Below are 15,450 nucleotides of genomic sequence, written 5' to 3'. Positions count from 1 at the left end.
TTTTTTGGTAGAAAATGATTCTTTCTGTTTTAAAATACATCCTATTTCTTTGAAAATTCAAGTATTCCAGTTAAATATTCATCATTTTAGTTGAAAATTAATCTTTTTGTTTGAAAATAAAATAAAAGCTCAAATATTTTTCTAAAATTTCATATTTTATATTTGAAATTCATCTATTGCAGTTCAAGATTCATTATTTTAGTTACAAATTCATAACTTTGGTTGAAAATTTGTTTTGTTTTTGTTGGGAAATTATTATTTTTTTTTTACTGAAAATTAAACTATTCTATTTTTGGTTATAAATAAATAAATTTTTTTTTTCCTTGAAAAATCAACCATTTGGATGAAATTTAATCTTGTTTGGTTAGAAATCCAGTTATTTCGTTGAGATTTCATGTATTTGGTTGAAAAAAAACGTCTTTTTTATATAAAATTAATCTTTCTGCTTGAAAATTCAATTATTCTAGGTAAAAAATGATCATTTTGGTTAAAAATTAATCTTTTGGATTGAAAAATCAACTATTCCAGTTAAATAATTATCATTATTAGTTAAACATTCCTCTTTTTGGTTCAAATTGAAACGACTTGGTTCAAAGCTGAATTATTTTGTACAAAATTCATCTTTTTGCTTAAAAATTTAATTATTCCAGCTAAATAATCATCTATTTTAGATGAAAATGTATCTCTTTGGTTACAATTTTTTTTTGCTGGAAAATTAATTTTTTTAAATTAAAATTTAACTGTTCCATTTTTGGGTAAGAATTCGTATTTTTTTAGTTTAAAAGGAGAATCACTTTGGTGAAAATTTGTTTATTTTTGTTGAAAATTTCACTATTTCGTTGAAAATTCACGTATTTTGTGGAAAAATCTTGTTTTTTGCTAGAAAATCAATCTTTTTGGATTAAAATTCATCTAATCCAGTTGAAGATTCATTATTATTGCTAACAATTCATAATTTATGTTGAAAGTTTTTTTTTGTTTTTGGTGAAAATTAAATTTTATTTAACTGAAAATTTAATATTTCTATTTTTGGTTATAAATATATATATTTTAGTTAAAAGTTCAACTATTTGTTTGGATCTTTTTTAGTTGAAAATTCAGTTCTTTGTTTCAGAATTCATATACTTTGTTGAACAGTTATCTTTTTGGTAGAAAATTCATCTTTCTGGTTGAAAATTCTATTATTCTGAGTAAAGAATCATCATTTTGTTTAAAAAATTATCTTTTCGGTTTAAAATTGAACTATTACAGTAGGAGATTCATCTTTTTGGTTAAAAATTAATTTTTTTGTGGCAAATTATTTTTTTAACCGAAAATGTAATTATGCCATTTGAATCTTCCTAAATTTTAGTTGGAAATTCATCTCTTTGGCTGACCATAAGCACTTTTTTCTGAAAATTAAACTATTAAATTTTTGCTTAACAATTTATCTTTTTTAAATTTATGTATTTTGTTGATGCTTTGTTATAGAAATTAATCTGCTAGATTAAAAATGATCTTTTTGGTTGAAAAATTACCAGTTTTATTCCAAATTAATTTTTTCTAACAAAAAATGTAGTTATTTCATTTTATGTTGAAAATTGATCTTCTTTAAATTTAAATAAACTATTCTATTTTTGATTATAAATATATATTTTTAAATCAAAAATTCAACTATTCGCTTGAAATTTGTTGAAAAATTGTCTTTTTTGTTAGAAAATTATTCTTATGGTTGAAAATTCAATTATTCTAGGTAAAAATTATAATTTTTGATTAAAAAAAAAATCTTTTCGGTTTAAAATTCAACTATTCCAGTTAAATAATCATCGTAATTAGTTCAAATTTCCTCTTTTAAGTTAAAAATAAAACCACATGGTTGAAAGTTGAATTTTTTTGTAAAAAATTCATTTTTTTTAGTTGATAATTAGGTACTCCTGTTAAATAATCTTCTTTTTTATATGAAAATTGATCATTTTGGTTGCAAATTTTTTTTGTTGGGAAATTATTTTTTTCTAATTAAAATTTAACTGTTTCATTTTTGGTTAAAAATTCGTTTTTTTGTTCGTTAAAAAAAACAATTTTGTCGAAAATTGAACTTTTTTGGTTGAAATATTCACTATTTCGTTGAAAATTCATGTATTTTGTGGAAAAATCTTATTTTTTGGTAGAAAATTAATCTTCCTGTTCGAAAATTCATCTTTTTGGACTAAACTTCATCTATTCCAGTTAATGATTCCTATTATAGTTAAAAATTAGGAACTTAGGTTGAAAATTTGATTTGCTTTTGGTGGAAAATTAACTTTTTTAACTGGAAATTAATCTATTCTAATTTTGGTTATGAATATATATTTTTCTAAATTAAAAATTCAACTATTTGGTTGGATGCTTTTGAGTTGAAAATCCAGTTATTTGGTTGAGAATTGAAATATTTTGTTGAGCAATCATCTTTTTGGTAGAAAATTAATTTTTTTAAAAATTCAATTATTCTAGGTAAAAAATCATCATTTTGGTTCAAAAATTCCTCTTTTCTGTCTAAAATTCAAGTATACCAGTTTAAGATTCATAACTTTGTTTGAAAATTTAACTATTAAATTTTTTGTTGAGAATTTATCTTTTTTTAGTTGAAAATTCATGTATTTAGCTAAATTTTTTTCTATGAATTCATCTTCTTGGTTGAAAATTTATAAGTTTAAAAAAATTAAATTTATTGACTGCAAATTGAACTATTTACTTCAAAATTCAACTGTTGTCTTGAAAATTAATGTTGCTCTTTGATAATTCACGGTTTTGTTCAAAATTCATAGAATTCGAGTTAAATAATCATCATTATTAGTTTAAACTCCTTTTTTTAAACGACTTGGTTGAAAGTTGAATTCTTTTGTAAAAAATTATTTTTTTGTTGTTGAAAATTCAAGTATCCCAGTTAAATAATCAACTTTTTTAGATGAAAATTTATCATTTTGGTTGCATTTTTTTGGGTGAAAAATTAATTTTTTTTAATGAAAATTTAACTGTTTCATTTTTTGTTGAGACTTGGTATTTTTTAGTTAAAAAATAAACTATTTTGTTCAAAATTGGTCTTTTTTAGTTGAAAATTTCACTATTTCGATGAAAATTCATGTCTCGTGGAAAAATCTTATTTTTTGGTTCCTGTTTGATAATTTCATCTTTTTAAGTTCAAAATTCAAGTATTCCAATTAAATATTCATCATTTTGTTTGAAAATTTAACTATTCCATTTTTAGTTAAAAATTCAACTATTTGGTTGAGAATTCATGCTTGTTAAAATATCATTTTTTTTTGTAGAAAATTAATCTTTTTGGTTGAAAATTCAAACTATTTAGTTAAAAATTCATCTATCTTGTTGAAAGTGCAATATTTTTTCTTGAACAGTTAAAAATTTGAAGCAGTAGAATTTTAATTTTAATTTAATATAGTAGCTACATTAGTTTTACCTAAATATGCTCTGAGTTTTTAATATAAGGATGTAAAATAAAAAATTGTTTTAATTATTATTCAAATTGATGGACTTCGAAGACAAATTCAAGAAAAGTTTAAGTATGTTTTTTTGTTTAATTTAATTATTTAATTATTGGATGGTGCTTCATGGCGATTTAAGAGTGTCTTTCAATATAGTTTTTAAAGTAAATTAAAATTATGAATTAAATTTTAGCATTCACGATACGCTGGCTTTAAAAAATATTACCGAAAAGAAATCGGCTGAAGTGGATCGACTTAACTTTGGACCTAATAAACACCTTCAGAGTGTTAAACTGATCGTTGATATTTTGAAGCAAGGTTTAGGGCAGAGATTGTTAGATATTTTCGTATTACCAGAACAGTTTAAAGAATGGAATATCGAGGATGATGTTCCAGAAAATTTGGACGAAATTTTTATTGGACTGAATTTGAATCCGGATTTCTACTTTGATGTGATCACGAAGGGACCAGAAGGAAATTCTTCAAAGTTAAGTATAAATAAATTAATAATAGTATTTTTTATTATTTCGGAAAAAATAATTACCAAAGAAGATTTTAATTAAAAATAAAAAACAGTTAATTATAACCAAGAAAGACGAATTTTCCACAAAATACTTGAAAAAAAAATAAAGAATACCAAAAATAAATAAATCATAAATAAATACTAAAGCAGATTAATTTTCAACCACAAATTTGAATTTTTAACTACAAAAAAATTAATTTCTACCAGAAAATACGAATTTTCAAAAAATTATATACATTTTTAACAAAATCGTTGAATTTTCTGCTAAAAACGCAAATTTTCAATAAAATGCATAATTTTCAACTAATTATTTTGAACAGTGAACATGATTTTGGTTCAGGTCTTATTGTAATAATTTTCAGTTTATAATTTTTGCGTTTTTAAAGATTTCTAATTAAATTGTTGAATTTTTGAACGAAAAAGGTTCATTTTTAACCAAAAATGGTGTATTTAATTTTCTATGGACGAGAATTAATTTTCAATAAACAATAACGAATTTTCTGCAAAACAATTTAACTTTGTATCAAATAGTTCAATTTCATAACTAATTGTGGAATTTTAAAGCCAAAAAGAAGAAATTTCTGTTCAGCAGTTGAATTTGCAGCACGAGAATTAGAGATTTTTAACAAAAAAATTCAGCTGTCTTTGATTTGAAGTTAAAATCTGTTTAGTTGAAATATTAAAAAGTTTGCATTTTTTTGTTGTTAAGAATTTATCTGTTTTGGTTGAAAATTAATCTTCTTGGTTGAAGTTTCATGTTTATTTGGTGAAAATTCAACTGCTTGGCTGAAAATGATTTTTTTTCCATGAAAATTAATATTTTTCGGTTAAAATTCCACTGTTATGTCGAAAATTAATATTTTTTGGTTAAAAATTCATCTGTTTTCTTAAAAAATTATTTACGTCTTCTTTAAAAGTTCAGCTATTAGGCTACAAAATCTACTATTCTGTTTAAAAGTCATTTTTTTAAAATGAATTCAGCTGTTTTTGTTATAAAATAAAAATATTTTCATTTTAAATAATAAATTATATTTTTTAAAAAGAATTCATATGTTTTTGTTGAAAATTCCAATTTTCCTATTGAAATGTTATATCGAAAATTCATATTTTTTGGTTATAAATACATCTGTTTTCGTAAAAAACAAAATCTTCATGTTGAAAAGTTCATCTTTTTGTTAAAAAAATTAACTATCTAAATAAAAAATCTAATATTTTGTTTAAAAGTAATTTTTTTAATGAATTGAGCTATTTTTTACATAAAATAAAAATCTTTGAGTTGAGATATTAAATTTTACATTTGTTTTTTGCTAATTCATATTGCTTGGTCAAAAATTAATCATCTTGGTTTAAGATTCATGTTCTTTGTTGAAAAGTCAACTGTTTAATGGAAAATGGACTTTTTCGTCAAAAATTAATATTTTTGGGTTGAGAATGAACTTTTTTGTTTAAAATTCAACTGTTTTGTAGAAAATTCACTTTAATTGTCTTGAAAATTTAGCAATTTGATTAAAGTTTATTTTTTCGCTTGGCTGAAAAATCTTGTTTGGTTGAAGACAAAATTGTTTGGTTGAAAATTCGTGTTTTTGGACGAATTGAACTGTTTTTAATTAAAAATTAATATATTTTTCATTAAAATCTCAATTTTACATTTTTTGTTGAGAATTCCTTAGGTATAAAATTATTCTTATTGTTTAAAAGTTCCTCTTTTTCGAAGAAAAATTCAATCATTTGGTTGAAAATGAACTTTATTGTTAAAATCTAGACTATTTTGTACAAAATTTGTTTTTTGGGCTTGAAAATTCAGCAATTTGGTACAATAAACTTTTTTTGTTGAAAATTGGTCTTTTTGGATGAATTCAGATGTTTTGAATTTAAAAATAAAATCTTTCTGATTGAAATTTTATCTTTTACATTTTTTGTTGAGAATTCGTCTTTTCTGGTAAAAAAATTCATCTTCTTGGATAAAGATTTATTTTTTTTGTTGAAAATTAAATTATTAGGTGGGAAAAAAAACTTTTTCGTCGAAAATTCATATTTTCAGGTTGAAATTCAACTGTTATGTTGAAAATTCATATTTTTGGTTGAAAAATCCTCTCCTTAAGTAGAAAATTAATCTTTTTATTTAAAAGTTCTTCTTGTTCCAAAAAAAAATATTCAATCATTGGGTTGAAAATGAACTTTTTACTTAAAAATTGGACTATTTTGCAGAAAATTCGTTTTTTGGGCATGAAAATGCAGAAATTTTGTCAATTTTATTTTCTTTCCTGGCTGCAAAATATTTTGTTGAAAAATCAACTATTTTTTTCGAAAATTCGTCTTTTTGGATGAATTGAACTGTTTTTAATTAAAAATTAATATATTTTTCGTTGAAATCTCAATTTTACATTCTTTGTTGAGAATTCGTCTTTTCTGGTAAAAAATTAATCGTCTTGGATGAAGATTCCTGTTTTTTGTTAAAAATTAAACTATTAGATGGAAAAAGAACTTTTTCGTCGAAAATTCATATCTTCAGGTTAAAATTAAACTGTTACGTTCAAAATTTATATTTTTTCGTTAAAAAATTCATGTTTTTTTGTTGAAACCTAAACTATTAGGTTGAAAAAAAAACTTTTTCGTCGAAAATTCATATTTTCAGGTTGAAATTCAACTGTTCTGTTGAAAATGTATATTTTTTGTTGTTGAAAAGTCCTCTCCTTTGGTAGAAAATTAATCTTTTCATTCAAAAGTTCCTCTTGTTCCAAAAAAATTCAATCATTGGGTTGAAAATGAACTTTTTTCTTAAAAATTGGACTATTTTGTAGAAAATTGGTTTTTTGTGCTTGAAAATGCAGCAATTTTGTGAACGTTTTTTTATTCCCTGGCTGAAAAATTTGTTGTTGAAAAATCAACTATTTTTTTGAAAATTTGTTTTTTTGGACGAATTCAACTGTTTTTACTTTAAAATTAATATATTTTTCATTAAAATCTACATTTTACATTTTTTGTTGCGAATTCGTCTTTTCTGGTAAAAAATTAATCGTCTTGGATGAAGATTCATGTTTTTTGTTAAGAATTAAACTATTAGATAGAAAAAGAACTCTTTCGTCGAAAATTCATATTTTCAGGCTAAAATTAAACTGTTATGTTGAAAATTCATATTTTTTGTTGAAAATACATCTACTTAGGTAGAAAATTAGTCTTATTATTTAAAAGTTCCTCTTTTTCGAAGAAAAATTCAATCATTTGGTTGAAAATTAACTTTCCTGTTAAAAATTGGACTATTTTGTAGAAAATTCTATTTTTGGGCTTGAAAATTCAGCAATTTCGTCAAAGTTTCTTTTTTTTCCCCTGGCTGAAAAATCTTTGGTATAAAAATAAACTATTTTGTTGAAATGTCTTCTTTTCGGATAAATTGAATTGTTTTTAATTTAAAATTAAAATCTTTTCGAATGAAATCAAAATTTTCAAATTTTAGCGTAAAAATTTAGAAATTTTGGTATGAATTTTTTTTCTTCGCTTGGCTGAAAAATTTTGCTTGCTCGAAAAATCTACTATTTTGTGGAAAATTATTATTTTGGGTAAATTAAACTGTTTGTAATTTAAAATCAATATATTATCGGTTCAAATCTCAAGTTTTAAGTTTTTTGTTGAGAATTAGCCTTTTATGGTCAAAAATTAATCTTATTGGTTGAAGAGTTGAAAAATCATGTTTTCGGATTGAAATTGTATAGTTATGTTGAAAATTTTTAATTTTTTGGTTGAAAATTCATCTATTTTGGTAGAAAATTAATCTTCCTATTTAAAAGTTCATCTTTTTGGGGAAAAAAATCAACTATTTGTTTGCAAAAAAACTTCTTTGTTGAAAAATCAACTGTTTGATAGAAAATCCATTTTCGGCTTGAAAATTCAGTACTTTGTTTTTGGAATTTTTTTCTTCGCTAGGCTGAAAAATCTTCTTTGGATGAAAAGTCAACTGTTTTGTTGAAAATTCCTCTTTTTGGACTAATTCAACTGTTTTTAAAAATTAATTCAACTGCTTTTTGCTTAAAATTAAAATCTTTTTCGGTTGAAATTTAAAATTATACATTTTTATCGAGAATTCATCTTTTTTGGTTGAAGATTCATGTTTTGTGGTAGAAAATTCCACTGTTTGGTTGAAAATGAAGTTTAAGTTTCAAAATTTGACTGTTTTTTAGAAAATTCACTTACTTGGGTTGAAAATTCAGCAACTTGGTTTAATTTTTTTTCTTTACTTGACTGAAAAATATTCTTTGATTGATAAATCTATTATTTTGTTGAAAATTTGTATTTTTAGTGAATTAAACGGGTTTTAATTTACATTTAATATCCTTATGATTGAAATTACAAATTATACTTTTTTTTAGAATTAATCTTTTTTGGATATAAATGAAGCTTGGTGCAAGATTCATGTTTCTTTTTATAAGTTCAACTATTTGGTAGAAAATTAACTTACTCGTCAAAATTTCATATTTTCGGATTGAAAATTAACTATTATGCTGAAAATTAATCTTTTTTTGTTGTTGGTAATTCTTTGGTTTAAAATTAACTTTTTTGTTAAAAGTTTGACTGTTTTGTGGAAAATTCATACTTTAGGCTTAAAAATTAATTTTTTTTGTTAAAACTTAATCTTCTTGGTTGAAGATTAATGTCTTTTAGGTTAAACTTCAATTATGTAGTTGAAAATTGTTTTTGTTGTTGAAAATTCATGTTTTCGGAGTGAAATTCAATTGTTATGTTGAAAATTCTTCTTTTTTCATAGAAAATGAATCATCCTCTTTAAAAGTATATTGAAAATTTGCAAATATAAAAATTAGCTATTTCTTCGCTGTTCATAATGTCTTTCATATCAACAAAATTAGGAAATAAATAGTTTAAGAAATATTTGAAATTCGTACCATCAAAAAGAATTTCTTTCACAGCATATTGTTTTCTAATTTCCTAAATTTTTGTTTATGATCATTAAAAAATTTATCGAATATTTATAATTATTGAACAATACACTTTTTTAAACAGGCAGCAGCTTTTAGAAAGTTTTGGGGCGGTAAATCTGAATTGCATCGTTTCAACGACGGTTCGATTCACGAAGTTGTAGTTTGGGGAGAAGGAAAATCTCTAGAGGAAAAGCGAAGTTTGACCAAGAAAATAGTTCTCTTCATTTTACAAAAGAAGCTCGGCCTTCACAGGAGTAAAATTTTCTACTTGGGAAATCAAATTGAGAATCTGCTGAAGCTGCAAAAGGTATGAAAGGTATAATTATTATCGAGACAGTTTTACAAATTCGTAAAAACTTTCTACTGAAGATTATCTTTTTAGTTATAAATTCTATTATTTGGTTGAAAATTTAACAATTTTCTTAAAAATACATTCTGTTTGGGTTAAAAATGCAATTCTTTTTGTAAAATATTAACCTTTTGTTTAAAATTCATATTTTATTTTGATAAGTCAACTGTAATATTTTTTGGATGAAAACTTGGCTTTTCAATTTAAACGTTCATATTTTTTTGTAGAAATTTTGCAACTTTCTTGGAAAAAATACAACTGTTTTGTTGAAAATTCAACTATTTCCTAGAATTTTTTTCTGTTTAAAATTCATATTTTTGTGTTCAAAAATCAATCGAAATCTTTTTGTTTGGAAATTAAAACTTTTTTCTGAAAATTCGTATTTTTTATTTAAAAATTCACCTGTTTTAGTAGAATGTTCATTTTTCTTGGACAAAAATGCAACTGTTTGGTTGAAAATTTAACAATCTCGTTAAAAGTTCATACTTTTTTTTTAAATTCGACTATTTAGCAGAAAATTAACTTATTTTCTAAAATTATTATTTTGGTGTTGAAAAATGAATGGGAATCTTCTTTGTATGAAAATTGAACAATTTTTTAAGTTTTTTAAATTTATTTATTTTAGAAGAAATTTAATCTTTTTTGAAAAAAACTCTTTTTTGAAAGTTTGTCTTTTTGGTTGAAAATTCTTCTGTTTTGTTGAAAATGTACCTATTTCGTAGAAAGCTTACTTTTTATTTGGAATTAATATTTTTGTGTTGAAAGGATAACTGAAATCTTTTCTGGAATAAAATTCAACGATTGATTTGAAATTTTTTTTTTTTAATTAAAAATTCATCTGTTATAAGACAAATTTGATCTTTCTTGGATAAAATGCAATTATTGCTTGAAAATTAATCTATTCTGTTAAAAAGTCATACCTTTTGGTTGGATTCGACTGTTTTGTTAAAAATTTAACTACTTTGTCGGAAATTTACTTTTTGTTTATAATTCATATTTTAATGTTGAAAAATGAACTGAAATATTTTCTGGACGAAAGTTTGAATTTAAAAAAATTCTTTTTTTATCAAAAATTCATCTGTTTTCGTACTTTTTATTATTGAAAATTTAATTTTTTCCTCAGAACTTCATTTTGGTAAAATTTTAACTATTTTTGTCATTTTTAAAAATAAAAATTCATCAGTTTTGAGAAAAATTCCATCGTTTTTGGATAAAAATGGAAATATTTGGTAAATAATTTAATAATTTTGTTGAAAAGTAATTTTTCTAAATTATAAATTCGTCTTTTTGGATTGGAAATTATTTTTTTCGAAGGAACCTATTTCTTGTTTAAAAATTTATATTTTGATTCAACTATTTTTTTGAAAATTTATCTTTTTGATTGAAAAATCCATTTGTTTAAGTAGATATTTCAATTTTTCTTTGTTTTGAAAATGTAACTTTTTGGTCAAAAATTACGATTCGTTGCTTGAGTACTCAAGTATTTTCTTTGAATAATTTGGTTAAGAAATCATTTTTAAATTTGTTAAGAAATCATTTTCTTGTAGAAGATTTATATTTTTCGTTGGAAATTCATCTCTTTGGTTGAAAATTTAACTGTTGAGTGGAAAAGCCTGTTTTTTAGTTTAAAATTAATTTTTGAACTGAAAATATAACTTTTTCGTTTTTAAGGATTGATATTTTTTTATTGAAAATTCTTTTTTTTTTGGGAAAATAATTTTTGTTGTCTTAAATTTCGTTTTTGTTGGGTAAAAGTGTATCAGTTTCGTGGAAAATTAATTTTTTGCTAATAAGTCATATTTTTTGTTTGAAAATTCAATTTTTGTAGAGAAAATTCGTCTTTTGTCTTGAAGATTCAACAATTTAGATAAACTGTTATTTATTTCTTGTATGAAAAATCTTTATTTGTTAAAAATTAGTTTTTTTTTGTTTAAAAATTCCTTTTTTTCTGTAAAAATAATATCTTTGTGATTTAAATATAAACTATCACACTTTTTTGGGGGGAATTTATCCAGTTTTGAAAATAATTAGTCAATGTTCAAATATAATCATTTTTTCCAAAAAATTTTCTTATAAAAAGATTTTTTGTAATTTATAAAAAATGTTCGATAAAATTTTTTTTAATCACATCAGGAAGCGTCGACATATTAGGTGGCACTAATATGAGAATACTTTTAACGATTTCATTTTGTGTAAAAAATTTATCTTTTTTAGTTGAAAATGCAATCATTTGTTTGAAAATTCATGTATTCTGTTCAAAATTCGTCAATTGGTAGAAAATTATTCTACTTGGGTTTAAAATTCAGCCATTTTTATAAAAAAAAAATTCTTTTGTTGAGGGATTAAGTATATTGTTGAAAATTCAACTACGATGCTAAAAATTCATTTTTCTGGGTGAAGATACATCTCTTTGGTTAATAATTTTTAGGGAGATGACAATGAATCTATTGACTTACCGAAAATTTTCCAATTTTTAGTACGGCCTTTTTTTTGTAATTATAGATAAACGTGACGAACTTTGAATACGGAACAGGAGAAGAGGCTTCACTGCGAGTAATTCAAGTCTTCAATTCTCTGGAGAAAGAATTAACTTCTCTGACAGATATGCCACTATCCATCACTGGAATTCAAGGTTCCAGTTCTGTATTTCGATACACGGAAGTTTTTCCTCCACTTGCAACTGTGATTCGAGAAAAGGATGACATCACTGTCAAAGGAGAAAAGTATCTTTTGCTTGAAGAAGAAAATTTAAAAGAAGCTCCTACTTTTGTTCAACCCATCGAAATTAGTCTTCAGTTGTTGACAAGTGGAAAATGGCCTGATGAACTGGAAGCAGTTCAGAGTACAAAAGGTGCATTCCAAATTCAGGTAGCTGAATGTCTCAGGAAACAGTACAAATTGAAGGCTCAGGGAAGTCTTCACTACACTGATGTATTTAAGGTAAGTACTCGCAGTTTCAGGGAAAAATCTGGACATTTTTGGGAAAATTCAGGTAACTTTGTTGCTAAAGAAAATTCAGGGATTAAAAAAAATGATTAAATAGCCAGGGAATTTCTGGAAGAAACACTTCAAGTAAATTTTACAGAATAATCAGGGCTTCCACACAGTCACGTTTTTTCTAAATCACTTTTTTTTAACCTTGCAATCTCTTTCAATTTCTCACGAGTACCTTAAATTTCAATATTTCAAAGATTTTATGATATTTAAAAGGATTTTGAACATTTCAAAAAGAGTTCATGGATTTCAAAGACTTGAAATGGATTCAAAGATTTGAAAAAGGCGTGCACAACAGATTTCAAAGATTTCACGGATTTAAAATTTTTTTAAAAGGGTCAAAGATTGCAAAACATTTCGAAGATTATAAACGATTTCAAAATGTTTTAGAAGATTTCAGAAGATTTCACAAACATTTCAAGGAATTCATGAGGATTTCAAAAGATTTCAAGAATTTTAAAGATTTTAAAAAGGGTATATTACACCAGATTTAAAATATTTTAAACAATTTCAAAAGGTTTCAATAATTTGAGAAAATTTGAGATTTTCAAACATTTCAATGATTTTAAACGAACACAACAATATTTCAGAAATATCTCAAAGATTTAAATATATTTCAAAACATTTCACAAAGATTTCAAAGATTTTACTAAAATTGTAAAAGATTTCAAAAGATTTGAGAATGATTTCAAATATTTTAATGATTTTAAATTAACACAAAATATTTCACCAATGTTTCAAAGATCCCATAAAAAATTTAAATAGATTTCACCAAGATTTCAAAGAGTTTACACACATTTTAAAACTTTCTGAAGATTTCAACGATTTTAAAGATTTCAAAAAGGTTTAAATGAATGCAAAAGATTTGAGAGAATATTTCAAAGATTTCAAAAAGGGTAAAATACACTAGATTTCAAAAGATGTCAACAATTTTTAATATTTCGAAAAGGGTGCAGTGCGCCAAAATAGAAAACGTTTCCAAGATTTTAAACGACTTCACATTTTTTTGAAGAATATTTCAAAATATTTCACAAAGGTTTCAAATATTTCAGGATTTCAAATAAATACAAAAGATGTAGGAATGATTTCAAAAGTATTTCAAAAGATTGAAAGAATTTGAAAAATGACCAAATATATCGAAGATTTCAGAACATTTTAAAGGTTTTAAACAACTTCAAAAGGTTTCAAGAAATCTGAGAAGATTTCAGTCGAACAGAAAAGTTTCCACAAAAATATCTTAAAGAAAGAGTTCACAAATAGTTAAAAAATGTCATAAAGATTACAAACATTTTTTACAAAGATTTCAAAGAATTCAAGGAATTTAAAGATTGCAGATATTTTACAAATAATTAAAAAAATTTCAGAAGATTTCACAGAAATTTCATGATTTAAAAAATATTTTAAATACTTTCAAAGATTTCAAAGAATTTACAACGATTTCAAAAGATTGGAAAATTCCACAAAGATTTGAAAAATTTCAAGGAATCAAAGACTTTACAAAGATTTAAAAATATTCCCAAGGATTTCAATAGGACGACTTATGTTCGCAAAAAGTTAAGAATTTGGTTAGTTATGATTCTATTTTATTAAAAAATTGTTGGTCAATAAAAAAATGATAAGGAATATTTTAGGATATTTCAAAAGGATTTCAAAGAATTTTGAAGATTTTAGCGACTTTTTTTAATATTACAAGGAATTGTTAAAAGCTTTAAAAATTTCAAGGAATATTAGAAAATTTCAAAAGATTTAAAGGATTTTAAATATTTCAAGGCATTTTTAAAAAGTCCCAGAAATTTTTAATAGCTTTAAAAAGTTTCAAGAGATTTCAAAAGATTTCAAGGAATTTTAAATATTTTAGAAGACTCCAAGGAATTTGCAATTGATTTAAATAATTTCAAGCGATTTCAAAGAATTTTGACGATTTTCGTTTTTTTTCAATATTAAAAGGAATATTTAAAAGCTTTAAAAAAGTGCAAGGGATTTCAAAAAGTTCTAAAGGATTTGAAATATCTTAGGGTATTTTTAATTTGTTTCAATAAATTGAAGTGATTTCCAATTATTTAAAAGTTCTAAGGATTTTTCAAGAGCTTCAAAAAATTGTAAGGGATTTCAAAAGCTTTTACAGGACTTTAAATATTTTAGGGTATTTAAAAATATTTCAAGGAATTTTTTAAAGCTTTAAATTGTATTGAATTTTAAAAGATTTCAAGGAATTTTTAATTGATTTTAATAATTTGAAGGGATTTTGATCGGTTTAAAATATCTTAGGGTATGTTAAAAAACTCAGCGTATATTAATTTTGTCCGAGGATTTTATTGATTTTAAGCGATTTTAAAAGCTCTAAAAGTATTTAAATTAATTTTTTAATTTTTTTTACAATTCATTTTAATTAATTCGGAATTCTATGCAATGCTATTGAATTCTTCGGAATTCTCTTCAATTCTTTCTTACTCTCTTAAATTTTCTGAAATTAAAAAGAACATTGGTCACATTATTAATTCACATTAGTCACTTTTCAAGTTAGAAATTAGTCACTTTTTTAAAGTAAATTAAAGTGAATAATAAATTATTTTACATTAAAAATGTACATGATTAGAATTTTCGTTTTTAAATATTAATGGTCCGGGAAAATGAAAAATCAGTCGGGAAAAAAATCATAGAATTTTGAAAATTATGTTTTTCGGCCATCCTAGTTACTCTCATTCATAAATTATCGAAATTTTTCAGTGCATGCATTTTTATTTTTAATATTTGTGTTTTAGAATGGATTTGTATTTCGATTGAGAATAGCTCACCAAAAGGAAATAGCTCTTATGAAACAGCAAATTGGACCGGATGGTGTTGTAAAGTACAGAGACACGGAAGAATCAATAGCTCTGGAGAAAAAATTGTTTCATCTGCCGAAATTAAACGGAGCTTTGCATGGGTACGTTTGAAATTGTTAAGATTTAAAAGAAAAATTTTTCAACTGAAAATTTAATTATTCTATTTTTAGCTGAAAATTAATCTTCATCTGGTTTAAGATTAATTATTTTGTTTCAAATTCTTTTTTTTTTCCATGAAAAATTAAACCTCTTTCGTTAAAAATTAGTCATTATGCTGCATAGTCTCGTCCTCTAGATCAATTGTAGTAACGCTAGTTGCTCGATCCAACTCACAGAATTTTAAAGCCGCGCGCGCAAAATCAATTCTCCA

The 15,450-nt window shown here is 23.7% G+C and overlaps 1 protein-coding gene across 1 annotated transcript in view; it reads left to right on the top strand.

Annotated features, from left to right (window-relative positions):
* LOC117171919 (nucleolar protein 6) overlaps positions 1–15,450 on the top strand; it is a 52,972-nt gene that overhangs the window by 19,656 nt on the left and 17,866 nt on the right. Inside the window, exons 6-9 of the mRNA XM_033359576.1 lie at positions 3,652–3,946; positions 8,995–9,219; positions 11,764–12,201; positions 15,018–15,181. Coding sequence (XP_033215467.1) covers positions 3,652–3,946; positions 8,995–9,219; positions 11,764–12,201; positions 15,018–15,181 — 1,122 coding nt within the window. The remainder of the gene's footprint in view (positions 1–3,651; positions 3,947–8,994; positions 9,220–11,763; positions 12,202–15,017; positions 15,182–15,450) is intronic.

This window comes from Belonocnema kinseyi, chromosome 4 (assembly GCF_010883055.1).
Source record: "Belonocnema kinseyi isolate 2016_QV_RU_SX_M_011 chromosome 4, B_treatae_v1, whole genome shotgun sequence".
NCBI lineage: Eukaryota > Metazoa > Arthropoda > Insecta > Hymenoptera > Cynipidae > Belonocnema > Belonocnema kinseyi.
Note: the sequence above shows the minus strand (reverse complement) of the source record. Positions and strands in the feature narration are given on the sequence as shown.